This window comes from Elephas maximus, chromosome 6 (assembly GCF_024166365.1).
Source record: "Elephas maximus indicus isolate mEleMax1 chromosome 6, mEleMax1 primary haplotype, whole genome shotgun sequence".
Taxonomy (NCBI): Eukaryota; Metazoa; Chordata; class Mammalia; order Proboscidea; family Elephantidae; genus Elephas; species Elephas maximus.
In genome coordinates, this window is record NC_064824.1 from 135108809 (window position 1) to 135136727 (window position 27919).

General features: G+C 48.0%; 1 protein-coding gene across 1 annotated transcript in view; it reads right to left on the reverse strand.

The window, feature by feature from the left end:
* NGEF (neuronal guanine nucleotide exchange factor) overlaps positions 1-27919 on the reverse strand; it is a 103714-nt gene that overhangs the window by 68687 nt on the left and 7108 nt on the right. The window contains exons 2-3 of the mRNA XM_049888464.1: positions 10424-10759; positions 4879-4993 (exon numbers count right to left, since the gene is read on the reverse strand). Of these exons, the coding sequence (XP_049744421.1) occupies positions 4879-4993; positions 10424-10682 (374 nt within the window). The 5' untranslated portion in view covers positions 10683-10759. The remainder of the gene's footprint in view (positions 1-4878; positions 4994-10423; positions 10760-27919) is intronic.

The window sequence follows — 27919 nt, forward strand, 5'->3', positions numbered from 1 at the left end:
TTGCTGACTCACTGGTTCCCCGGCTCAGCACTGAGGACACGGCCACTCCCCTGAGCACAGCTGCACCTACAGAGCTTGCGTGGTGGGACCTGCCCGCGCTTGCGTGCGTTCTCTGCTGGCCTACTCACAGCTTTCCTCCTTTGAGTCTGATGTAACTGAGTCCCGGGGAGAATAAGGGATTCATTCACCCGAAACTGCATGACTTCTGGCATCTCTGAACCTCTCTGCTCTCTTGCCTGGGGGTGGACCTGGGCCTCCTGAGGTCAGGGCAGGTTTTGAAGCTTGGAAATTTAAATAGTAAGATAAAAACCGGAGTCCCTAGATGAACCGAAAGATTGGAGGTTCAAGTTCACCCAGAGGTGTCTCAGAAGAAAGGCCTCGTGACCTACTTCCAAAAAAATCAGCCATTGAAAACCATACGGAGCACAGTTCTACCTTGACACACATGGGATGGCTATGAGTTGGAATGGACTCAACAACTTTTTAAGATAAAAGCAAAATAAAGACAAATAAAAGATTTAACATTTCAACAAAGCCAAAAGCTCTGGTTTTTAACAGAGGTAATAATTACAAAGCTAAAACAGTAGGAAAACCTTTAAAAGGTGATTAAAATACAAGGAAAATAGTGAGGAAATAAAAGGGCAAAGCATGAAAGCTTAAAATAGAAAAGGAAAAAAGATAAAATTGGCTAGAATAACCAAAATAAGGCAAAATAAACTTAAATGAACAATTTGGCAGGGGACAAGATGTCAACAGTTTAGAACACTAAAGACATAATTGTTGAGTAGGTAAAGGTACGAGCCATGTTTCCAAGTCAGCCCACTAAAGCCTTTTATCTTTATTATTATCTTAAAGGTCATAGGAGTCAAAAGGTACAAGAGGCCCTCTGTCCATAAGATCTGAATTCCTCGCGGTGCCCTGGGCCTCTGAGGTCTGACCAGCGGGTCTGACTTGGGCCAGGAGAGGCAGAGCTGAAGGCTACAGCCGTTTCAGGTACCACACCTGAAATGGCCACCTGCCCCCAGCCCGTGCCAACAAGGTATTGTGGGAAGGCAGGGGAATATGCCCTTTCAATTCCCAAAGGAGAAGAAAAGCTTCTAACTGCTGAAAATATGGTATCACTGTCAAAAGTCTATGAAATTAGCTGCAGAAGGTGTGAAGCAGAAGTCAGTTATATTTGTTCTGAGACAGTGTAAAAATAGAAAAATTTCAGAAATAGAAATTCAAACCTTTCTTCAGTCTCCATGTCCAAGTGGCCCGAGAGCCTTCGACTGTCCTTCGGTGACGGCTCACAGGACTGGGTGGGCAGTGCCAGGCCTCAGCTAGGGTCCAAGTGGAGGGACCCCAAAGAGGACATTACTTTCTGATGCTTCGTCTGCATTTTTATTGCTGAGGGTGCTTGGTCTCCTGTCTTACTGGGGGAGGTGGAACATGGGTTCTCTCTACAAGGCAGCAGGAGGCAACCCCTCAGAGACCCTCCTTCCTGCCCTGGCTACAGGGAGACTTCATCCAGGGTCTGAGTCTCCTAGGGAAGCCATAACCAAACACCACAAACTGGGTGCTTTGAAGAACAGGAATTTATTTCTCAGTCTTGGAGGCTGAAAGTCCAATCAAGGCCTCAGCAGTATCGGTTCCTTCTGAGGGCTTTGAGAGGCTTCAGAAGGGGTTAGAACTAGAACCCACCCTACCTGATATGACTTAACAGATAATATCTTCAAAGATATTAAAAAGTTAAAAAGCAAAGGTGTCACTTTAAAGACTGAGGTGCACCTGACCCAAGCATAGTGTTTTCAACAGCCTCACGTTCATGTGAAAGGTGGACAATGAATAAGGAAGACAGAAGAAGAATTGATGCCTTTGAATTATGGTGTTGGAGAAGAATACTGGATATATCACGGACTGCCAAAGGAATGAACAAATCTGTCTTGGAAGAAGCACAACCAGAATGCTCCTTAGAAGCAAAGATGATGAGACCATATCTCATATACTTTGGACATGTTATCAGGAGGGATCAATCTTTGAAGAAGGATGTCATGCTTGGTAGAGAAAAGGGTCAGGAAAAAAGAGGAAGACCCTCAATGAGATGGATTGACCCAGTGACTGCAACAATGGGCTCAAGCATAACAGCAATCACGAGGATGGCGCAGGACCGGGCAGTGTTCTGTTCTGTTGTCCACAGGGTCGCTATGAGACGGAGCCGACTGGACAGCACCTAACAACAACACCTTCAAAGAGGAGGCCCTGAGTGATGCAAACAGTGAATGCACTTGAGTGCTAACTGAAAAGCTGGAGGCTGGAGTCCACCCAGAGGCTCCTTGGAAGAAAGGCCTGTCGATTTACACAAAAGGAAGTCACCATTAGCTATGGAGGGTCAAGGTGGAAGGTCATGGAGGCTGTGGATACCATTTTGGGTCATGAGAAGTTGTCCGAGGAGAAAGTCAGGAGAACAGAGCAGTCCGCAGACAGAAACAAAGAGAAGTGGGCCCACGACTGTGAGAAAGGAGAGGTGGGCTTTCCGTTCCTGTGAAGCTGGGCTTCGTCTCTCATACCTGGATCCTTTAGGATTCCAGCAGCCGTACAATACCTCTCTCCCCACCCCCCTTTTACTTGGACAAATTTGAATAGGCTTCTGATCTTTGCAACCAAAGCAGCCTTGACCAGGGAATAAGACAAGGAAACCCACTCTTATCACTTCTACTCGACATCGTAATGGAAGTCCTAGCCAATGCAATAAGGCCAGAAAAGAAAACAGAAGGTGTGAAGATTAGAAAGGAAGAAATAAAACTGCTTTGTTCCCAGATAGTGTGCCTAGAAATTCTGAAGGGATCTATAAACAATCTATGATAATTAATAAGTGAAGTTACCAAGGTCACAGGACACCAGGTCAACATGCAGAAATGAGTGGTTTCTATATACTGTACTACTAGCCAGGAACAATCGGAACTTGAAATTATAAAGCTCCACCATACAAAATAGCAGCGCCCTTATGAAATACTTGGGAATACGCTTAATGAACATATGTGTGAGATCGCTCTGCTAAAAACTACAAAACCTTGCTGAACATATTTAAAGATTTCCCAAATAAATGGAGAGCTTTTTTTTTTTATAACATACTCATAGATTGAGTATGTTTATTTTAAGATGTCAGTGACCCCCGAGCTTACCTATAGTGACACTGCAAACTCAGTTGAAATCCTAGCAGACCCTTCCTTGTAGAAATTGACAAGCAGATTCTAAAATGCGTGTGGAAATGCAAAGCGCTTAAAATAGCCAAGACAATCTGAAAAAAGAACAAGGTAGGAGGGCTTACACTACCAGATTTTGAGACTCACCATAAAGCTACGTTTCAGACGATATGGTATCGACACAGGAGAGATTAAACAGACCAATGAAACAGAAGAGAAAGTCCAGAAATAGACCCACATAGCTGTAGTCAGTGGCTTTCAGCAAAAACACCCGTGTAATTCAGTGGGGAACAGAAGCCCTTTAAAAAAAATTTATTTTTTATTTTGGTGAAAGTATACCCAGCCAAAGATACACCATTTCAACAATTTCTGCATGTATAATTCAGTGACATTGGTTACATTCTCCACATTGTACTACCATTCTCACTATCTTTTTCCACATTATTCCACCACCCTTCTCTTAAACTCACTGCCCTCTAAGCTTCCCACTCAACCTTTTGAGTTGCCGCTGTCCATTCGATCTCATGTCACATAGATAATTCTTTAAAAGAGCACGATGCCGAAAGCAGGTGTACCTTATTATTAAGATCAGGGGATAGTTGGTTTAAGGTTTAACTTTTAAGATCAGCTGAGGGCAATAGTTTCAGGGCTTCATCAGCCTCAATGGCTCCAGGAAGTCTGGGTTCCACGGAGGATTGGCAGCCCTGGAACAGAAGACTTTTAGTGTAACGGTATTTGAACAACTGGCTATCCACAGAAGTTGTAGGCCTAAACGCAAAAGCTGAGACTATAAAGCTCTTAGAAGGAAATAGGGAGTGTTTTCCTGGCCTTGAAGTAGGCAAACATTTCTTAGATAGGATGAAAAAGCACAAAAAATAAAAGAAAAAAATTGATAAATTTTGGAGCCCTGGTGGTACAGTGGTTAAGAGCTATGGCTACTAACCAAAAGGTTGGCAGTTCGAATCCACCAGCCACTCCTTGAAAATCCTGTGTGGCAGTTCTACTCTAGAGGTGCTCGTGAAATACTATTAAGCAACTAAGGAGCCCTGGTGGTGCAGTGGTTAAGGGCTTGGCTGCTAACTGAAAGGTCAGCAGTTCCAACCGTGGGAGAAAAAATCTGGTGCTCGGATCCCGTAAAGATTACAGCCTAGGAAACCCTCTCGGGCAGTTCTGCTCTGAACACATGGGGTCACCATGAGTCGGAATCAACTCGATGGCACTTGACAACAACAACAACAACGTTAAGTAGGTTCAAGACAGGACATACAGTAAGATCCCATTTTATGAAAAGAAAACATGCATAAAACATATAGAAAAAGTAGATTTGAAATCCACTGATGACGACAATATATTATTTCATCTCCAGGTGTGGCGTCACAGGGATTTCTTCTTTTTCTCACTTACATGTAAAGTCTAAAATTTCCATTTTTTTCTAGCAGAAAAGTAAGAAGCGGTTATTTGCTTATATTTAAAGTTTAAACAGACTTTATTTTTTTAGAACACATGTTACGTTTTTAAAAAGAAATCGTGGAGTTTTTTTGCTTGTTTTTTAATACGAACAACTAAAAGTTAAGTTTTTTTGTTTTTTTTAATAAAACTCAAAACAGCCTTGTGGGCCCGTCAGGACTTGCAGCACAGGCCCCTGTTAGTCTCTTCAGGAGCTGGCCCTCCCTCCTGATTTGCTGTCTCTTACCTCGTTTTCTGGGCTGCCGGGTCTGTCTGCGTTGGTATCCTCCAGGGCGGCGTTCTGCTCTGGGGGACTTTCAAGGCCAGGGGCTCGTTTGCAGATTTTCCATTTTCTAGTGAACCTGTGACGTTGAAGAAATGCAGTGAGTTAGAAAATTTGTATCTCCCCCTTTGCAGGCAAGTGTCTATGACTGGGACAGTAATAGATGTGGCCCTGGGAAGGAAAGGGGGGAACTGAGGAGGATGTCCCTTATCTCATGTCCCCGAAGGAGAATTTGCCACACCTTGTGCTCTATTTGGAAACCCTGGTGGCGTAGTGGAAACCCTGGTGGCATAGTGGTTAAGTGCTACGGCTGCTAACCAAAAAGGTTGGCAGTTCGAATCTGCCAGGTGCTGCTTGGAAGCTCTATGGGGCAGTTGTACTCTATCCTATAGGGTCACTATGAGTCGGAATCGACTTGACAGCACTGGGTTTGGTTTTGGGTGGCGTAGTGGTTAAGAGCTCGGCTGCTAACCAAAAAGGCCAGCAGCTCAAATCCACCAGGCGCTCCTTGGAAACCCTATGGGGCAGTTCAACTCTGTCCTATAGGGTCGCTATGAGTTGGAAACGACTCAAGGGCAATGGGTTTGTTTTTGTTTTGTTTTGTGCTATATTTAGGAGCCCTGGTGGTGCACTAGTTAAGAGCCTGACTGCTAACCAAAAAGGTCGGCAGTTAAAATCCACCAGGCACTTCTTGGAAACCCCATGGGGCAGCTCTACTCTGTCGAATGAGTCTGAATTAACTTGATGGCAACGTTTTTTTTGTGCTATATTTGGAGTCCGTGGGTGGTGCAAATGGTTAAGGAGCTTGGCTGCTAATTTAAAGGTTGGTGGGTCAAGTCCACCCAGAGGCACCTCAGAAGAAAAACCTGATGACCTACTTCGGAAAAAGCAGCCACTGAAAACTCTATGGCGCACAGTTCTACTCTGACGCACGTGAGGTCACCATGAGTCCGAGTCAACTAGACAGTAACTAGTTTTTTTTTTTTTTTGTGGGGGGGGGGTTGTGCTGTATTTGGTGACTTGGGGTGGTATTTTCTATGGAAATCATAATTGTGATACGAGAAATTTCACATACTTGTACACGTTGGTGTACATACACATACACACACACATGAAAACAAAACAAAAAACCAAACCCATTGCTATCAAGTCAATTCGGACTCATAGTGACCCTACAGGATGGAGTAGAACCGCCCCGTAAGACTTCCAAGGTGCGGCTGGTGGGTTTGAACTGTCAACCTTTTGGTTAGCAGCCAAACGCTTAACCACTGTGCCACCAGGGCTCCCATCCATGCACCACTGAGGGAAACAGAGCATGTTGGAAATAAGATGACAAATTTAGAAACAAACCTGGGTAATGTCCTAGAGGGCAGGAAAACCCTACCCACCGACGCTATCTTTTCTGCTGGACAAATTGTTTGCAACTTATCTGTCCTTTAACATCTAACTTTACGATGTCCAGGTCCTATTAATAGTGAATAAGTCAAGGTTCCCCTCCCCTAGAACCTCAGGTCCGGTAGGTGGGGATGGTGGTCAATCTCCAGTGTAACTTTGAGAGGGCACCCCGTAATTTTTTGCCTTATTTCCAGATCCCTATTAGATGACATGGGAATGCCTTCCACCTTCTCCCAGACCCCAAACACAAATCCAGAGGCCAGGGCATGAGCTTTCTTTGTTGCTAGGGGCTGAGCCAGGAAGCCTGCTGACCAGGCGGCCCGTGTTGTCTGCGTCTCCCGTCCTCTCTTGCACACAGCAAGGCAGAGCTGAGCCGAGCGTTTTCTCCTTGGACTTTGAATGAATACCCGTTGGGCAGTCTTGGGGCGTTCACTCCAGGGAGGCGAAACAAGGGAGTCACTTTTAAAATAGCATTGTAAGCGGTTGACAGGGGCAAGCGGAAGGGAGGAAGGATGAACAGGTGGACCACAGGGCATTTTTAGGGCTGTGAAGCTGTTCTGTGTGATACTGTAATGGTGGGTACGTGACATTATGTGTTGTCAAAGCCCATTAGTCCTGGAAGACACAAAGAATGATCTTTAATGTAAACTATGGACTTTAATTGATAATAAACACAGGTTGCCGTCAAGTCGCCTCTGACTCCTGGCAAACCCATGTGTGTCAGAGTAGAGCTGTGTGCTCCATGGGATTTTCAATGGCTGATTTTTCAGATGTAGATGGCCAGGCCTTTCTTCCGAGGCACCTCAGTTGTCTTTTTTTTTTTTTTAATCTGTAAAATGAGTATGGGTGCATTTGTACCTCCAACATTTTGGTTAGCAGCTGAGCGTGTTAACTGTTTGCACCACCCAGGGAGTCCTCATTAGTGATTGTAACATTGTAACAAATTACCACCCCAATGTAAGATGTGAACCATGGGAGGTGCCATGTGCAGGGGAGTATGGGAACTTCTACTTTCTGCACAATTTTCTGTAAACCTGAAACTGCTCTAGAAAATGAAGTCTGTTAAAAAATTAAAGTTGTAAGTCTGATGAAATATTTATGGTCTGGACATAAATGGCATTGTTGGGGTCGGCAGGAAGTGAGGTGACCCCCCTTCTAGTCTACCCTGATATCAAGCATTCTCGGCTCCGCTGGGAGGCCATAAGCTCTTTCCTATCAGCTGATTGCCTCCACAGCCTCATCCCTGACACAGCTCCACGCCCACCTTTTCATTGCCCAGAAAGCACAAACCCTCACTCCACCCCAGGCAGCTGCACCTGCTTTTCCCTCAGTTTACAACGCTCTAACCCTGAGCTAAGGAGACCTGGGGACACAGTAGTTAAGCCTTGGCTGAAAGGTCGGCGGTTCAAACCTACCAGCTGCTCCACAGGAGAAGCACGTGGTAGTCTGCTTTCAGAAAGATATTAGCCTAGGAGACCCTATGGGGGCAGTTCTACGCTGTCCTGCGGGATTGCTGTGAGTCGGAACCAACTGGACGGCCGTGAGTTTGGTTTTTGGGGAATATCGTGCTGTCCGTTATGGAAGCCTCCTGCAGCTGTTGAGCACTTGAAACGTGGCTGGTGGGGCCGAGGAATGGAATTTTTCATTTTATTTAACTTCGGTTAATTTAAATTTAAAAAGTGACACTCAATCCAGTTATTGGAAAGCTTTTAAGTCTCTTTGGAGCGATTTGGGTACGTAAATCTACTTTTCTGATCGTATATTTTATGCAATCTAAAAAAAAAAAAAAATTTTTTTTTTTTTTTTAAATATAGACCGAGGGTTGCCGATGGAAGCTTAGAGTTCAGACTGAGATGGGCTGTAAGTACAAAATAGTCAACAGATCTCAAAGACAGTACAAAAAAAAAGAGAATGTAGAATATCTCATTAATAATTTTATGTTATTAATTGTGTGATGAAATGATTACATTTTGAATGTATTGGGCTAAATAAAATCCATTATGAAAATCCATTTTACCCATCTCTTTTTACGTTTTTAACGTGTCCCCTGGGAAATTTTAGGTGACGTATGTGGCCTGCGTTGTGTTTCTTTCGGACAGTGCTGGCCTAATCTCTTCTCCATCTGCACAGGCGTTGGGACTAAATGGTTCTGAACTCCAGTCTAAGTTGCATCACTCACCAGCTGTGTGAACTGGGGTAAGGGATGCAATATATGTGGGCCTCAGTTTTTTAAAAAAAAATCTGTAAAATGGGTATGGTATGGACACCCATATTGAATATATCATGGAGTACCAGAAGAACGAGCGAATCTGTCTTGGAGGAAGTACAGCCAGCGTGTTCCTTAGAAGTGAGGATGGCGAGACTTCGTCTCATGTACTTTGGATGTGTTATCAGAAGGGACCAGTCCCTGGAGAAGGACATCATGCTTGGTAGAGGGTCAGTAATAAAGAGAAAGGCCCTCAGTGAAATGGATTGACACAGTGGCTACAACAATGGGCTCAAACATAGTGACAACTGTGAGGATGATGCAGGACTGGGCGACATCTCGTTCTGTTGTACCTAGGGTTGCTATGAGTCCGAATAGACTCGACGGCACCTAACAACAACAACGACAACAAAGGACACCCATGAAATGTCACTGAGTACCTAGAAATGATCGGCCAAGTTAGCTCCTGTTTTCTCTCTGGTCATGTCTTTACCTTCCTTTAAGACTCAACTAAAACATCACCTTTGGGGGAGGTTTTCCCTAACCCCACCAGAAGGATCTAGCTCTTTGTCTTTGTTGCTGTTGTGAACCTCGACATGTGGCTTGCAGCAATAGTGTTGTTGATGTTAGGTGCTGTGGAGTCGATTCTGACTCATAGTGACCCCATGTGACAGAGTAGAACTGCTCCATAGAATTTTCTAGGCTGTAGTCTTTAAAGACAGGAGCATATCGCCAGGTCTTTCTTCCACGGTGCAATTGGGTGCATTTGAACCAACCTTTTGGTTAGCAGCTGAGTGCTCAACCATTGTGTCACTAGGGCTCCTTAATGCAGTAGTAGTACATGACTGCAATATTGTGAATTCCTCAAGGTCAAGTACTACAACTTTTTGTGTGTGTAAGTGTGTGTGTTCAACTTTTAATTTATGAAAAATTTCAAATATACACAAAGGTTAAGTGAGTAATAGAATGTACCATTCACCCAGCTTCCATGACTACAGTATTTCATTGTGTTTCTCTTGCTTAGCACCATAAAAAAAAATACTTGAAAAAAAAATTATTAGCATTTGTGATTGACAATGAACAACCACAAATTCTTTGCAGCCACTTGCATCAAGTAGTGGAGTCAATGTCCCCATCCCCGTTCATCTGTACTGGCCCTGTGAGCTGCTTTGACCAATAAAATGTGGTAGAAGTGACATTGTGCAAGTTCTGAGAGGAGCCCTCAAGAGGCCTGGCAGCTTCGGCTCGTGCTGCCTTAGAAGGCTGCTGCCATGTGAGTAAGCCTGAGCTATCCTGCTGGAGGAGGAGAGACCACATGGAGCTTTCTCCTGAAGCATCCACGTCATCGTTTTGGGGGAATTTGAATTCCTTAGAAAAAGGCTTCAAAAATTTCTACCTTTTTAGATCTGCCCTTGGTAATTTTCAGGAGCCCTGGTGGCGCAGTGGTTAAGAGCTCAGCTGCCAACCAAAAGGTCAGCAGTTTGAATCCACCAGCTGCTCTTTGGAAACCCTATGGGGCAGTTCCACTCAGTCCTGTAGGGTCACTATGAGTCGGAATCAACTCGATGGCAACGGGTTTTGGTTTTTGGTAATCTTCAACACCTATTATTCTCCTTTCATTTAATTAGGACCCTTTAGCCCTGACGGAGTCCCTGAGTGGTGTAAAAGGTTAACACGCTTGACTGCTAACCCAAAGGTTCGTGGTTCGAGTCCACTTAGAGGTGCCTTGGAAGAAAGGCTTGGCAATCTACTTCCAAAAAGGCAGCCATTGAAAACCCTATGGTGCACAGTTTTACTCTGACACACATGAGCTGGAGTCCACTCAACTGTAGCTGGTGTGATATATTCAGCCCTGATGGCTCCAAAGGACCTAAAGGCACAGCCGTGACTGCTGTCCCTGGTACTGACCTGCCTGGTGGTGGCCAGTGTTCTTTTCGGAGTTATCTCGGGTCTTGGTTTTGCTTCTGTGTCTGATGGCGTGGTTGAAGATGGAGTTTCTCTGAATTGGGATTTGGCGGTGGGGTTCTGGGGTCTCCTGGTCAGCATGGTGTGTCTCCTCTTCCCAGGGTAGCTCAGGTCTCTCCTTGACTGGCTCATCATTTTCCCATGAATGGCGCACTGATTTCTTCCAGGGCTTTTCTGGATCTTCAGATGCCTTGGTCTCCATGGCAATCAGTCCAACTGTTTCTCAACAGAATGACTGGAGGTCGGTAACCTCCCCAAGCTTCGCCGGGCTTTGAGGGCCTTAGAAGAGAAGGAATAGAATTTTCGGTTAGAGCCATTGGACTAAGTACTCCCTTCACGATAACTCTCATTCTGACTTGATGAAATCTGGAAGAATCTACAGGTTCTGGCAATCACGTCTTTGTCAATGAAAATTACTGTTTAACCACTGCAATTTGAACACATTCATGTGTCATTTTTATAATTGAGGTTTGTTTATTATATTTGTAGGAGGCGTTTTGGGGGGAGAATGCTTAATGTGGCTCAGAGAAGTAGCTTTCAAGTAAACATTTTGTGAATAATTCAAGAGAAAAAGAGCAGCAAAAATAGTGAGGGGTACTCCAGGAAACCAGTACAAGGGAAGTGTAGATGTACAAACACTTGGAGGAAGAGCCGTGGGAAGAGTGGAAAGGGGCTGCCAGCAAACGAAAGGTCCCACAACAGAAATTTAGAAATGGGAAAACTTGAACTTGGCAAGGACAAACTTCTTGCCGTCAACTGATGGCCAAGCCTGGCTGCTGGATTAGTGGTCTCTCCAATGGGATGTTGTATGGCAGCAGTAGAGGTAACGACGTCCCCATTATGGGTTGACTTGTGTCCCCCTATTGTTGTGTGCTGTTGAGCCAATTTCGAGTCATAGCGACCCTCTATGACAGAGTAGAACTGCCCGCATAGGGTTTCCTGGGCTATAATCTTTACAGGAGCAGATTGCTAGGCTTTTCTCCCATGGGTTCACTGGTAGGTTTGAACCACCGACCTTTTGGTTAGCAGCCAAGTGCTTAACAATTGTGCTCCCCGGGCTCCTTTGTGTAACCCCACACCCCTCAAAAAGGATATCTTGAAATCCTAACCTCCAGTAGCTGTGAATGTGACCTTGTTTGGAAATACGGTCTTCAAGATGTTACCAGTTAGGGTAACATGAGGTCATACTGGAGTAAAAACAAGAAACCCACTGCCGTCAACAATTCCTACTCACAGCGACCCTACAGAACAGAGTAGAAGTACCCCAGGAGAGTTTCCAAGTGGATTCAAACTGCCGACCTTTTGGTTAGCAGCCATAGCTCTTAACCACTACACCATCAGGGTTTCCTACTGGAGTAAGGTGGGTCCTAATCCCATCTGAAGGGTGTCTTATAAAAGAGGAGAACAGATACAGATAGACAAAGAAAGAACAACTGGCAGTCAATGGCCAATAGGGACAGACATGGAGACAAGGCAAGGAATGCCAAGGACTGCTGGGAGCCATCAAAGCTAGGAGAAAGCTGCATGGATAGGCTCTCCCTTAGGGCTCCCAGAAGGAATCAACATGGCCGATGCCCTGATCTGGACTTCTGCTCTCCAGAACCGTGAGATGAAAAACTTCTGTCCTTTAAAGCCGCTCACTATGTGTAGCCCGCAACACAGGAAACTAAGACAGCCCCTGGCCCCATAGCTACCCCAGTGGGTGGGGGAATGGAACGGTTACCTCTCTCTAGGGTGATGAGATAACATATCATTTGAACCAGAAAACTTTCCATAGGGAAAGGAGGTACAATAGGAATAAGCTAGGATTGCTCAGGGAAACCCCAATTCCCTCCCAACATGGATCTCTTTCATGGTGGGGGCTCTCAGGGGGGTGAGGGACTGCACAGATCCTTGGTGGGTGTCATCAGCTGGGAGGATGGCATGCTAGACAGAGCAGACAAACTAGGAGCTCCTGGTGGTTCCCGCCTATCTGAGGGTTCAAGATGGGAGGTCTTTGGATTCTGGGGAGGCCGCAGGGGTACATAAACTGTACACAAAAGCAGTGTGTATATGTGCATACATACTTTTCCGGGTGACAGAATTGAAGCTTCTGACATGTTCTTAAAGGGGTCAGAGACTCAGGAAAGCTTACAAACCACCTCATTTGTCTGCGTCCTTTTATAAAATAGGGAGAATGGGGGGCTAAGCTGGAGGACAGCCCCTTCCCACTGCACCCCTCTTCTTACAGCCAGACATGCTGCCCAATACCCCAAGCCCCTATTTTTGGAGTTCCCTATGGGTGAGGTCCCCACCCCCTTCTTCTGTCCCCACCCCAGTCCAGCCCCACACCATCGACCTCAGGGCAGTTGGTCAATTAGAACAGTCAAGAGGATAACAGGCAGAGAATGTCCTTGCTCATCCAAAGGAAGAATTAAGGCTTTCTGGGTAGGGGGGCATTTGGGGACTAGACCCGTCTGATTCCTAGACCCAGCTTTCTATGACATGGATTCAGAAGGTTTGCCTTGGAATATCACTTCCTTTCTACCTGCCTGCATGCTTGGGAATATTCTATTAACAATCTTGTCCATACATGATCAGCCAAGAAGAAACGAAGCATTAGGTATTTAGGGGCAAGGCGTGCTCAGGAAAGGGGCTGCCTTGGGGCAGCTGGTGGGGGCCTAGAGAGCTCCTTCATGGCCACGGTCAGCTGCGTGATCCTGGCACACCCTGCCTCGTCCTGACTTCCGTCTCCTGATCCATAAAAGCTGGAGTGTTCACTCTGGGATCAGTGTGGTCCCATCAGCTTGATAATACTCCTTGGTGAGTAATGGTACCATTTCAGATGGCCAGAGCAGAAAGCATGGTACCCAAGGGTCACATGAAGGTGCTGGATAATGAATGTGACACCTCTCTAGGGGTCCCTGTGAGGGCGATGCTCCTATAAATGTGGCAAGGGACCCATGGCCTGAGTGCAGGACAGGGTGGCTCTCACTCACAGTAACTTCAACCTGAGCCATCAAGGAGATGTGGCTACAGCATGAGCAGAATTGTTCTTAGACCATGCAATCGAAGGAGAGAGAGCGAGCGAGGTTCCTATCCTGGCCAAATGAGCGAACCATCCCCCGTCCTGGGGACTCTGGTGGGAACCCAGTTCCTTGGGGAAGTAATGGAAGGCTGGAAGAGGAGAGCCAGCAGGGCAAGACATCTGTTCTCTTGAGACAAGGGTAGGAGTGGGTGGAAGACCACAGGTAGATGGATTGAGCTCAGTATAAGGCAGAGGTTTAGGATTTAAGAGCATCCAAAGACAGGGTAGGGAATTCCCTGTCACTCAGGCATTTAGACAGAGGCTGGAGAGGCCACTGAGATTTTAGTATTCGGTGGCTCCCACCTACCCTGATATCTTCTCCCTTCTTTCTCTTGTACTGAGGCTGTTCTCAGCTTGGAGTGGGATTTGGGAACAGCCAGTGGGCAAGGGTCCCTGGGAGGGGGAGGGATGATGTAGGAATTAGCAGTGTGTTGGAGCCAGTCTTTCTCCGTGTCCTATTGGTGGCAGGACACCCTTGAAGACTGTGAACGTGGAGGTGGCAGGTTCCAAGTGGTGCTCTGGGCAGGTTGGCCAGGGGGTGCCAGGGCCAGAAGGCCAGAGACCATTCTGAGTGCAGGTGTTTCACAGGGGTGACGGGCCAGCACCTAGACCAGGGTGGTGGCTAGGGCAAGGAGAGCGGCAGATGCAAGAGGAAGGCAGGAGGAGCCAGTGACTCATGGTGGGAGGAGGGGATGAGGGAGCCAGCTGTCCCACTGGCTGGTTGTAAGCCAGAAGGACTGGGCAGATCGATGCCACTGCCAGTCAGTGACATCGTACCGAAGCCAGGTTGGGGGTGACAACACACTGGCTTTGGGGACATTGAACCACCAGGAGGAAAGTTTGCATTCGGAAATCCTTGCTTGCAGCCAGATTGACCGTTACCGGTAGGGCATGCTTGCTACCCTGACGATGGTGGATCTCAAAGACCTCCACACCATGGTCCTGAACACGGACTTTTTTTTTTTTTTTGCATTCAAGGTTATTATTATTATCATTATCATCGTTATTTAAAGCTACATTAAAAATTGAGATATAATTTATGTACAATAAGATTTACCCTTTGAAGTGTACTGTTTTATGAGTGTTGACAATAGAGCCCATGTAATCACCACCACGGTCAAGACACAAAACAGTTTCATCGCCCCAAAAAGCTCCCTTGTGCCCTGCCGGAGTCAGCGCCTCCCTTGCCCCAGCCCCTGTATTCACTCCCTCTGCTTTGCCTTTCCCTGGCTGGCCTGTGAATGTAGCCGTGTAGTGGACAGCCTTTGCAGTCTAGTTCCTCTCACTTTGTTGGTGCTAGCTGCCAACTCACGGTGAGCCCATGCACAACAGAACAAAATGCTGCCCGGTCCCATGCCATCCCCATGACCAGCTGTGGACTGGATCCTTTGATCCGTAGAGTTTTCATTGGTGGAATTTTCAGAAGTAGATTGCCAGGCCTTTCTTCCTAGTCTGTCTTTGTGTAGAAGCACCACTGAAACCTGTTCGGCATCATAGCACCACACAAGCCTCCTCTGATGGATGGGTGGTGGCCGCACATGAGGTGCGTTGGCCGGGCGTTGAACCCTGTGCTCCCGCACGGAAGGTGGAAGTTCTACCACTGGGTTATCCCTGCCCTCTTTCCCTTTCACTTAGCACGATGCAGCTGGGGTTTAGCCGCGTTGTTGGATGTATCAGCGCTGACCACCGGCTTTTACTGTGCATGCTGTAACCCGTGGGGGCCTGTACGATGCATCGCAAAGGGCGCTGGGCTGGGAGTCAGGGGGCCTGGGTCCGAATCTCCATGTCCTGATGCCTTTCATCACCAGCTTAACATTGGTCAGGTCAGGACCTCAGCTTCCTGTCCATGAAGCCCGAGGGGGTGTTCTTACAATTCCTTCTAGCTCTCAAAATCTGTGGTCCAAGGGAGGCTCAGGGAGCCCTCAGTGGGGTGTGCGTGGTCGTGATCCATGGGACTGCCCTCCAGCTACTCCTAGTGTTTTTTTTTAAATGAGGAAGGTCTGGGACCCTGAGAAAATGTGTTTCAAAATCTTACCATCTTTAAGACCATGCACAAAAGGAGCCCTGGTGATGCCACAGTTAAGCACTTGATTAAGGCCGGTGGTTTGAACCCACCCAGCAGCTCTGCGGGAGAAAGACCCCTTCCCTCTGCTCCCATAAAGGTTACAGCCAAGAAAACCCTATGGGGCAGTTCTGCTCTGCCCCATGGGGTCCCTGTGAATTGGAATCAACTTGAAGTCACTTAACAAGAACAAGACCACACACACACACGCACACACACACACACACACGAAGATTTGTGGAACTATCTGAAAAACAACTCTGATTCTGCCTCAATTATTGCCTAAGTCAGAGATATTTTTATAACAGCTTCAGTTCTTCTCTACTCATTACCTGCTGGAAAGCCCAGCAGCTCCCTCTCCAGCCCCAGTCTTCTACTGGTTCCTCAGATCCCTGGGAACGTCCAGCCCGTGTCTTTCTGTTCTAGGTGTGGCTTCAGAATTTCTACCTGGGAGTGCACAGAGGAGGCAATGTGACTTATGGTGGAGGCATATTTGCACAGTGTTCATTCATTCATCCACTCAGCAAATATTCACCGAGCACTTCCTGGCATTGTCTATACTTCCTATTTCCATGTCTGTCCACATTCCCTCCTTAGTAAGGTCCTTGAGGGCAGCCCTGCTCTGTTTTGTTAGCTGCTGCCAAGAAAGTGCCAGGCGCCCACAGGTACTCCGTAAGCACATGTTGTTCACAGCAGTGGGCGGATAGATGGATGCCCTTAGCCTCACGACCTCTTGGTGGGTTAGACACGATAACCGTCCCCGTTTTATCCTCGAGGAAGCTTTGGCTACGAAAGCTCCAGTAACTTGCCTGAAGTCACACAGCCCGTGACTGGTGTGGTGACGATTCACTCATTTGGAGGGGGGCCTGAGACCTGCATGACGTGGCCAAAAGCTGCTGTTGTGAATATTTGCAGACGGCAGGCTAGCTGAGTCAGAGTCAGGAGCAAGGGCCTAGTCCTGCTCCTTCGGCATGGCTATGTGGCTTCGGTACATGAGCCAGGAGTGGCTGGTAGACCTCCGGGCACTGGGCTGAGGACCAGGGAGCTTCTCCGCATGAGTCATTGGCTGAGGGGGAGGTCAGGACATGTGGGGAGAAGATGGCAAGGAGGGCAGGGTGGGAGCTGGCTGCAGGCCCAAGCTGTGTCAACCCAAGCCAGCTGCTGGGTGGGGGGAACAGGGTGAGGGAGCTGTCTCCCATGCCAGCGCTTCTCGGACTTCAGTGTGCTAGAATCACTTGGGTTCTTGTTAAATGCAGATCCTGGCTCAGGAGGTCTGGAGTGGGGCCCGAGAGTCTGCATTTCTAAGAGGCTTCCATGGGATGTCGGCTGTCTGCAGAGCAGCCTCCAGGGAGTACTGGAGGAACAGGACCACAGCATCCTTAGCAGGTGTGTGATGGGGAGTCACCTGTGCGAGCTCTGCCCAGCACTGCCTCGTGCTTTGGCCAGGTCTGGGGAGTGTCTTCTCTGGGTCTGAGGCCAATGGAAGCCATGATGGGGGAAGGGCAGGGCAGGTGAAGGGAGGGAGGACAGGAAAGGTACAGGCAGGTGTATGTGTGCCCCTCCTTGAGGACATGTCTGCCTTTTACAAGGACACGAGGTGGGGTGGGTGGAAAACGTGGAGAAGACAGAGGGAAAATCCTTCTTCTTTGAACCCAGGCTCCGGACTTGGGAGCCGCCCTTGTTCTACCATGCGTTGTTGCTGTGAGTTATATGACCCTCCCCGCCAACTCATAGCAACCCTATGGGACAGAGTAGAACTGTCCCATAGGGTTTCCAAGGAGCAACTGGTGGATTCAAACCGGCAACCTTTTAGTTAGCAGCTGAGCTCTTAACCACTGCGCCACCAGGGCTCCTATTCAAAAGTTAAATAGATAAATCTTTTGAGAGAAAACGAATAGGACAAAAAGACGAAGTGCAACGGTTCTAAAAGCCAAAGGAGACAGGGCGGTAATGGAATCTGGCCAAGAAGCCCCTGGGGGCCCTGCTAGCCAGTGGAAGGGGAATCTGGACAGAGGAAAACTAGGAGAATCTGTGGGGGGAGAAAAAGCTGTTTTATGTTTATACCTCCCCAAATGGAGACTTTTCAATAAGCGGTAGACAGAAACAAGAACATGCTGTCAAATAGGTGTTTTAATTACCTCATTAAAATGTTCTCTGAGTGATTTAAATAAAACTGAGGCAATTTCACAATCACTAGGAAGCCTTAATACCATATAGCACATTACTAGGTCGTTGGCAAAATCAAATACCAATCCCCAGTAAAAACTTTAAACAGGAAGGCTGGAAGGAAAATGCATCATGATCAAGAGTACAGCGAGGCCGCAAACAGACAGGAAACCTGAGGCCTTCGCCTTAGCACCGGGAGTCCTCCTCTCAGGGTTACTAACCTGTTTGTTGAGGTTTGGGCCTTGTTTCATCTCTCAAGTTTTTCTTTTTTGTGTGTCATATCTATTTATTGATAAGGTTGTCCTATACGTTCTGATTTTGTTACTGCTATGACCGCAATCTCTCTACTTTCTGACATGTCATGGTTGATGTATAGTGAACATACCCTATTCTGGCCCTGAGCTGAATTCTGTAAGCTCGATAGTTTCAATCGGTTCTTTTGGGCTTATATCTCCTATAAATTGTGATGGTTTCATCTTTCCTCCTGATACCGTATTTGTTTTATGTCTCATTACATTCACCCAAAGGAGCCCTGGTGGTGTAATGGTTAAGTGTTCAGCTGTTAACCAAAAGGTCAGTGGTTCAAACCCACCAGTGGCCCCACAGGAGAAAAGACCTGGTGATTTGCTCCCATGAAGATCACAGCCTAGGAAGCCCTATGGGGCAGTTCTACTCTGTCATACAGGGTTGCTGTGAGTCGGAATCAGCTCGACGGCACACAATGTCCCAGGGCTGCACACTTCATTTAACACCTCAAAATCAATGAATGGAATGCCCCAGATCAATAGGATAAAGGGCACCAACCACACAACTATCTCAACAGACACTGAAAAAGCACCTGAGAAGATTCAACACCCTTTCATGATAAAAACACTCAGCAGGCTAGGAATAGAAGAGGACTTCCTCAACCTGATAAAGGGCATCTACTAAAAATCCACAGCTGACATCACACTCAGTGGGAAAGGCTGAGCGCTCACCCCCTGGGATAAATTGCCACGCTGGTCCTAAACCAGGGTGGATTCCCACCAAGGGGCTGCAGTGCAGTGATCCTCAAAGTTCTAAGAGCTTGTTGAATATATGAATTTCTGGGCCCCATGCCCAGATATGTGGACTCAGTAAGGCTGAAGTGGGTCTCAGCAGAGTACATTTTAGAGAGTGTCTTCATCTTCTAGTGCTGCTGTAACAAAAATACCACAAGTGGGTGCTTTGAAGAACAGGGATTTACTGTCTCACAGTTTTGGAGGCTAGAAGTCCAAATCAGGGCATTGGCTCTGGGGGGAGGGTCCTTCCTTGCCAGTAGCCCCAGGAGTTCCTTGGCTTGTAGGTAGCTTCTCACTTGGTCTCTTCCCAGTGCGTGTGTGTGTGTGTGTGTGTATCCTGCTCTTTTTATAAGACATCACTCAGAAGGGGTTAGGTTTAGGATTCACCCCACTCTGGTATGGCCTCATTAACATAACAAAACAAACCCCCTATTTCTAAACAGAGTCATATTTACAGGTAGAGGGGTTACGACTTCAGCATAACTTTTGAGGGGGACACAATACAATCCATAACAGAGAGTGTCCCAGGATGCTGAACCAGGTACCCAGGGACCCCAGTTCTTTCCTTTTGGTAGAGAGATCTTTCTCCGGGAACTACAAGATTTGCACACACTTAGAAACAGTTTTCTTCAGACCCTTTCTCTGTGGTTCCCTCAACAAAGGCTGATGGCATTCCACAAAAGCACAACCAAGCAAAAGAGTGACACAGCCCATGTCTTCTGCCTGATCCAGGGGAGGTTTTTGGAAGGAAGGGTGGATGCCCCTCTTCCCCTCAGTGGAGAGTTAGATTAATGCTTGGTGGGGGTTATTTGGAGGCTGAGTTTTTCGAGGTGGTACATCTGGATTGCCGGTTAACTGCTGACTCTGAGTAACAACGGGGTTGAGAAGGGCTGGATTTTTAAGAAAAATGAGAGGGGATAGTATCTGTCTTCATTATCTAGTACTGCGATAACAGAAATACCACAAGTGGATGGCTTTGACAAACAGAGAGTTCTTCCTTCACAGTCTAGGAGGCTAGAATTCTGAATTCAGGGTGCTGGCTCCTGGAAAAGGCTTTCTCTCTCTGTCACATCTGGGGGAAGGTCCTTGTCATCAATCTTCCCTGGTCTAGGAGCTTCTCAGCTCAGGGACCCCAGGTCCAAAGGACTCGCTCCTCTCCTGGCGCTTCTTTTTGGGCTGTATGAGGTCCCCATCTCTCTGCTCCCTTCACTCTCCTTTCATCTCTTGTAAGATAAATGGTGATGCAGGCCACACCCCAGGGACACTCCCCTTAGGTAGGATCAAGGCTGTGACCTGAGTAAGGGTGTTGCATCCCACCCTAATCCTCTCTAACATAACCTAATCTTGCCTCGTTAACCACAGACAGAGATTAGGATTTACGACACACAGGAAAATGACATCAATCACAAAATGGAGGACAATCACACAATACTGGGAATCATGGCCTGCCCAAGTTGACACATATTTTTTGGGACACAATTCAACCCATGACAGTATCCCTCCATAGGGCCAAGTTGATCCCTCATAAAGAAAAGACAACTGTGTTGAGTCCACTCTAGCCCATGGGTAGATTATAGGTGACGGAACCACAAAGTTCCATTCTGTGTGACAAGGCCCTGAACTCTGTAGTCTGGAAAATTCCTTGTAGGTGAGACTAGATTCTTTTGGCTTCCAACCCACCCCGCAGCTCCACAGTAAAACATCCATAGAATGTCTTGCTTTAGGAAACATTACTCACTTCCCGGTGTCCCCTCCAAGATAAACTTCTTGTGAACTGCCCACCAAGGTAGTTGAATTGGGCAGGCCATTCTCTGGAAATGGCATCTATAACCCCGGAAACAGGGTTGTCAAAAATGGCAACCTTAGTTTTAGACCTGTTGATCAACAGCTCTTCTCTCTGGTTTTCATTAGGCAGTTGATTGGCTTCAATCAGCACTTTGTGTCTGTTGAGGCCACGTTTAGATTGTGTTCATAAAACCTTTTGGCCAAGAACAAAAGAATGCCCAACTTTTGACTCTCTGTAGCAGGGGCGCAGACACTCAGGTCATCACCAAGTGACATCCCCCTCGAATCTCAGCTTTCCATCTGAAGAATAATGATACACACCTCACTCATGGAATGAGGTCGGCATGAGGTTGAACTGGTCAGTTGTGACCTCGGTGGGCTCCATCTACTGGGGCATGGAGCCAGCTCTGTGTCCAACACTGCGCTAGGCCATGGCTCATGGGACAGACATGGCCCCTCGCTCCAGACCTTGGGAAAGCATCCCTCTCATCCCAAATACAAACATACCTCTCCTCTGGCCTCTCTTACCTTTCTGGAACCTTCTTTCAACCGTGCAGCAATGGTTGAAGGGCTAAACAAGATTATGGTTTAATGTTACTCCCTGGCTGCTCTTTGACTCTTTACCACTAATTCACTTGTTTAAATTGTCCTTACATTTGGCGTATAAAGAATCAAAGATTGTAACAGTATATAATGCTCTGGGCATAAAGAATCAAAGATTATAAAAGTATATAGTACCAAACCAAACCCAATGCCGCCGAGACGATTCCGACTCATAGCGACCCTGTAGGACACGGTAGAACTGCCCCATAGAGTTTCCAAAGAGCACCTGGTGGATTTGAACTGCCGACCTTTTGGCTAGCAGCTGTAGCACTTAACCGCTACACCACCAGGGTTTCCATAAAACTATATAATGCTCCATGGAAAAATCAGGTATAGAGTTTGAAAGAATGATTTCCAGGGTCTGTCAGAGCCTCTGCCTCAGCTCTGTCCCAGTGAGCGAAATCTATGCCTTGTCTCCAGGGACTGGCTGGTGGTGGGTGCTGAGAGTCACACCCCCTCTGGGCACATCAGTCACAGCTTCATGGGGGCGGAGAGGGCTCAACCTATTTTCTTAGAGTGAAGTGGAAGCTTGCTGCTGCCGCGTCTCCCTCGTTACTAAGAGAACTTTTACCTAATTACAGGGAGTCTGACCCTCTTTCAGGTCTCCCTGCTGTGGTGGTATAGGGTGGCAGCTGAGGCCCCGGCCTCAGCAGCCTCCGCCTTTGGCAAGCTCCCCCCGCCCACCCACGGGCCAAAGTCTGCTGGTCCCAGCCAGAGGGAGACGGGCCAGGATTTCAGAACTCCCAGCCAATGTGAAACAGACGCTACACAGAACTGGGGAGTGTCATTTCCATAAACTAACGGATTTTTATACGCAGGAAGCTGCATGCCCAACACTGGGTCTTTGTTGAGTTTTAGCAGTGGGGCCATTTGCGTGTAGGAATTGCATCAACCTGTATTCAAGAGGAAGGAGTTCCTGGGGTAAGCGCTTAGCTACTAGACAAAAGGTTGTCGGTTCAAACCCACCCAGAAGCCCCTCAGAAGCAAGGCCTGGAGATCTGCCTCTGAAAGGTCACAGCCTTGAAAACCCGATTGGGCAGTTCCACTCTGCACACGCGGGATTGCTGCGAGTCGAAACTGACTTCATGGCAATTGGTTCGGCTTTTCGTTTGTTTGTCTTATTCAAGGGACTGTAGAAAAGACTGCTGAAAATGAAAAGACCCGTACTGGTGAAGGGACGAAGGGGGTCCTTGCATCCCTGGTGGGAAGTCTTGGTCCCAACCAGATGTTGAAAAATGGCGCTAGGGAACTAGGATTTGGACCACGGGGTAGCCATCCTCCTCCTGTTCCTGAACCCCTCCTTAGAAAGTTCTCTCTACACTTACTCCTGGAGGGCGGAGGACCCTGAGTGTCACAGCTGCCAGCCTGCTGGCCACAGCTGACCAGAGCAGAGTGGACCTTTGACCCAGGAGGGACCAACCAGAGGCTGGGCTGAGCCAATCAGATTCTCTCTCCCACAGACGAGAGATTGGATGGGGATGGGCTGGGAAGTGAGGGGCTCTGGGCCGGGGGGCCATGGGGGCTGGAGAGGCAGCAGTAGGGACAGCTGGTGTGGGCAGAGAGGACAAAGCAGAAGAATGAGAGGACAGGGAGGAGGCGAGACAGAAGAGACAAAGATGTGGCCCCCAGTCCTCCAGGTCGGCTTTATGTCCTGCCCTTCAGTTCTGTGTATTTTTCTAATAGTCTCTTAAAGACGCTTTTTCCTTAGCCTAGCTTGCAGGGGTTCTCTGTGCATCACTTCCCAACGACCCCTAAGCTGGGCTTCCATGACCGTGGTGTTTCTGAGTTTCCATAAGCTGAGTTAGGACATGAGGTTGAACTGGTCGGCCGTGCCACTTGCACACTGACCACAGCTCTGTGTCCAGCGCTGTCATGAGACAGACGTGGCCCCTCACACGGGGGTCTCGGGGGAGCAGAAGAGAATTTCCTAACATCCTTCATCATTCCAAACATGAACGTGCTCCTCGTCTGGTCTCTCTTTCCCTTCTGGAACCTTCTCTCCTCTGTGCAATGCTAGGCAACATTCAGCTGGCCGTTGCAGGCCTCCTGACATTATCCTGTGAGTCTCCTCACAGGCCGTTAGGTAGGAGGGAGGCAAGCCTGGTGCCTGAAGTTTTGTTGAGGAGATGGGGGCATGGGTGCAGCAGGATCGAGCCCCAGCTGAATGTGTCTGGGCCTCGATGGGGAGCAGAAAGGCGAGCTGTTCTTGTCAGTTGCGTTTGCGTTTGAGTCGGCCCTGACTCACAGCAGAACGATCTATGAGAACGTTGCCTGGTCCTGCGCCATCTTCATGATTGTTGGTATGTTTGAGTCCATTGTTGAGCCTATCGTGCCAATCTACGTCATCCAGGGTTTCCCTCATTTTCTCTGACCCTCTAGCGTGATATCCTTTTCTAGCCATTGGCCTTTCCTGGTGACGTGTCCAAAGTAAGCGTGCCAAAGTCTTGCCATCCTCTCTTCTAAGGAGCATTCTGTTTGCATTTCTTTTAAGACTGATTTGTTCATTCCTCTGGCAGTCCGTGGTGTATTCAATACCGCAGTTTGAACGCATCAATTCCTCTTCTTTCTTTTTCATTATCCAGACTTCGCATACATATGAGGTGATTGAAAAGACCGTGGCTTGGGTAAGGTGCACCTTAGTCATCAAAGCGATAACTTTGTTTTTTAGAACTTTAAGAGGCACTCCCATGGGGAACTGCCAAGGAGAATGGAATGCCGGAGGGAGCTGGAAGGCAATAGGGCCATGGAGGTAACGGGAGCAGAAGGACCAGGATGTCTATTTTAGCTTGGGTGAGTGAGTTATTCAAGAGGAAGGTATTTTTAAAAAGCAAAGAGTAATGGTGGGGAAGCTGAGGAGCTGTGTTTTTTTGAAACTCTCTCAGAGGATAGTCAGCGCCCTGTTCGCCTTCAAGCTCCATGGGACTGGAGCTGGTGGTGACGAGCTGATTCTTAGAAGGACCTTAGTCAAAATTTAAAAAAAGATAGTTACGTATTTTATGTGCTTTAGAAAAAGGAATTAGTTCATGAAACTGGTGATTTCACAGGTATTAATGCTCAGGATGAAAGTAGATAAAGTAGAGAATTTAAGGCCAATCTGTAGAAAAGATTAACTGTGCAGGTGGTATGTGGAGAGGTTAAAAGTCGTAAATGTGCAAAGTGAATGACTGACATCTGGGAAGCACAGAATTGAATTCCCCTGGATGGCCCAGAGCCCACACAGCTAATTTCTGACCTGAACTAAGGGTTTCCTCCCTTTTTGTGGGTCCACGTTTCTCAGAGGGTGGTCTGCAAACCAGCAGCATCTAGGAGCTTCTGTGGAATTCAGATTCTCAGGCCCCAGCCCCAGATCTACCCAAGCAGAGCCTTGGAGGGGGGGAGGCCAGCTGTTTTCCCAGCCCTCTAGGGGACCCTGATGCTCCCTAGAAGGCAAGAGCCACTTCTCCCATCAGCCCTTCTTAAACGGAACCTCAGGAAGTCTAAACATCTCCTGGAATTGTGCGCCAGAGTGTGTGTTTGCATGTGTCTGTGGGAGGGTGGAAGAAAGGCCTGGCGAACTGTTTCCCTAAAGATTAAAAAAAAAAAAGATTACCACCAAGAAAACCCTATGGAACAGTTCTACTCTGTAACACAGGGGGTTGCCATGAGTCAGAATTGAGGGCAATAGTTTGGTTTTAGTTTGGAGGGGGAGGGTCCACAGCGTCCGCCCAACCCCCAAAGGATTACGAATGCCTGTTCTCTAAGGTTCCTGCTATCCTGTTATGTGACATTTAATGACCTGTGTTCACAAATCCAAGTGCTTTGATTATAAAGAACTGAAACTTTTCCAGCCTTTGGCAGGGCATAGCTGACGAGTACAAACTGCTCTGGTGGGCGTGCATGGGCCTCCCATGTCCAGCAGACCCTCCAGGACCCCCCTGGTGGCTGCCCAGGTAGGGAAGCTCCACCTCCAGGCTCACGGCCTTTGCTCTCAGGCCAACACAGCCCTAGGTCTCCCCGACAGCCCCTCTCCTGCTAGGCTCTGAGCCTTGCCAGAATCCAGGCTCTCTCCCTCCTGGCTTCTCTTTTCCCAAGCCTTCTGCCTTGGTTAGTGAAGGCTTTCAGCTTAGATCGGCCCTCGGTGACAGCCCCACCACCAGTCCCTGCTCCGCCCCGCTTGTAGCTCCCATCACCTGCGGTTCCTCACCCAGAGGACTCCTGAACACCCCAGCCCTGCATAGACCACATGCCCTGCCCAGCCCCATGAAGTCCTGGGGGCCCTCTACCTGCCAATCGACTCTTTTTATCCAGCCAATCCTTCCTGAGCACCACCTACCTGCACCTCACCAGGCCCTGGGGCACAGAGATGAAGAGGCTCGGCCTAGCAGGGAAGGACCAGTGCACCAGGCGGTCACACTACCACCTCGTGAGCACCACCCTCGTGAGTGCCTTGGTAGACCACACAGGAGACCCCACCCCCAAGCCCAAACGGGGAATCAGCAGCCATTTCACCCATTTCTGATGCCACAGTATGTGGTGCACATGGTAGACACTCAAATCACGCTCACTGAATGTCTGAGGTCGTGCCCCCAGCCCAGGTTTGTTGTTCCAAATTGGTGACTGCCGTGTGCCCTCCCCGCCCCCCGGCTTCCTTTTCTGTCAACTGGGGGCAGGATTGAAGGAATGTTGGCGACCGTTCTCTGTCTCCTTGCCTGAGTGAGGACAGAGGTGCTACAGCCCATTCTCGGCCCCTGTTGCAGTCAGTCCAGTGCGCCAGCTCTGTGTCTCCAGCCAGTGTCCCCTCGCTTTCTGCGGTGGCCATTTCATGCCTTTTCTGGGGTCGCTGACTGCCCTCCCCCCCCATCCATGGCTGACCTCAATGTGGGCGGCCTCAGGAAGCCGAAAGAGGCAAGGACCCAGATTCTCCCTCAGGGCCTCCAGAAGGAACGCAGCCCTGCCCACACCAGGGGAAACTGAGTTTTGGACTTCTGTCCTCCAGAAGGAGCCCTAGGTGCACAGTGGTTAAGTGCTTGGCTGCTAACCAAAAGGTTGGCAGTTTGAACACACCAGCCACTCCTTGGAAATCCTATGGGGCAGTTCTGCTCCATCCTAAAGGGTGGCTGTGGGTCGGAATTGACTCGCTGCCAAGGGATTCGTTTTGGTTTTGGTCCTCCAGAACTGTGAGACGATACATTCGTGTTGCTTTAAGCCACTAAATTGGTGGCAATTTGTTACAGTAGCAACGGGAGACTAATTCACTCTCCTGACTGACGGGGTCCGCACTCTGTGTCTCACCCACCATCAGTTCCCCGCGACACTGAAAGTTCTTCCCAAGCCAGCATTTACCAGACTAGTTTCTTTAAAAAAATTGGAGCATCAGGGTTACGCCAGAAAAATGTGTCAACTTACCCAGAAACGTTACCCGCTGGAGGGAAGTAATCAAATGCGCTGACGCCTAAGAAGTCTTTGCGGGTGGAGAGACTTCTGGGCTGACAACAGCCAGGTGGCAGTGATTTCATCGAAAGACGAGGGCTCTCAAAGTGAGGCGAGCTCGGAGCAGCTGGGGCAGGCTAGGTGAACTCCTCAAAGGGAGCCATTTCTCTCTGTAGCTGAGGGCTGTCGTGTACACATTCAAAGAATCCCTGGTGGTGCAGTGGTTAAGCGCTCCTTGAGAGAAAGACGTGGCAGTCTGCTTCCGTAAAGATTACAGGACTGGAAACTCCATGGGACAGTTCTACTCTGTTCTATAGGGCCGCTATGAGTTGGTGTCGACTCAGTGGCAATAGGTTTGGTTTTGGTTTTTGGTGTACACATTCAGGGCTGAGTGCTCCGTTTTCTAAATATATGAACCAATAAATTCTCTTTGTATGAAAGCTAACATACTTGGGAAAAATGGGTCCATTTTCTTTCACAAAGCATTTTAGGATAATAAGAACAAAAACACCATGTCAAGTACTTTGTCAGCACCATCTCACAGAACCCTCGGGCGGCCTGATGTGATCATTACTGTCCTTGTCCTCTTTCCCCCCATTTTTACGGAGGAGGAAGTGGAGGCTCAGAGAGGCTAATGGACTCCAATGGCTAAGGTGTCACAGCCAGCAAGTAAGAGGTGGAGCTGGGATTTGAACTAGCCTGGCTCTGGCAGTGCGGTTAAGAGTATGATTTCTAAACTGTTTCTCACCAAGGTTAGTTAAAAAAAAAATTCTGATTTCAGACAAACATCCTTTTCTGAGACAACAGCCTTAAAAGGATATAGAGAACCCAGAGAGGGATCAAGGTAGACAAACACCCAGCTAGGGGCAATGGGATTACAGGAGGGCCGCCTTGGTCTGCACGGCTGTGCCTGCCAGGACAGCCCAGCGTCTGGGCCCTGCTTGGGGTGTCATGAGACTCCATGAGTCGTGGAGGGAAAAAAACATTTGCCATCAAGTCCCTTCCAACTCCTAGTGCCCCCCACGTGTGTCAGAGTAGAACTGTGCTTCTGTAGGGGTCTCAATGGCAGATTTTATGTATTTAGTCTACTGTCCTTTAGATGGAGGTTTACAGCACCAACTAGTTTCTCATTAAACAGTACACATATTGTTTCATGACACTGCTTAACAACCCCACAACATGTCAACACGCTCCCTTCTCGACCTTAGGTTCCCTATTACCGGCTTTCCTGTCCCCTCCTTTTAGTCCTTGCCCCAGGGCTGGTGTGCCCCTTTAGTCTCGTTTTGTTTTATGGGCCTGTCCAATCT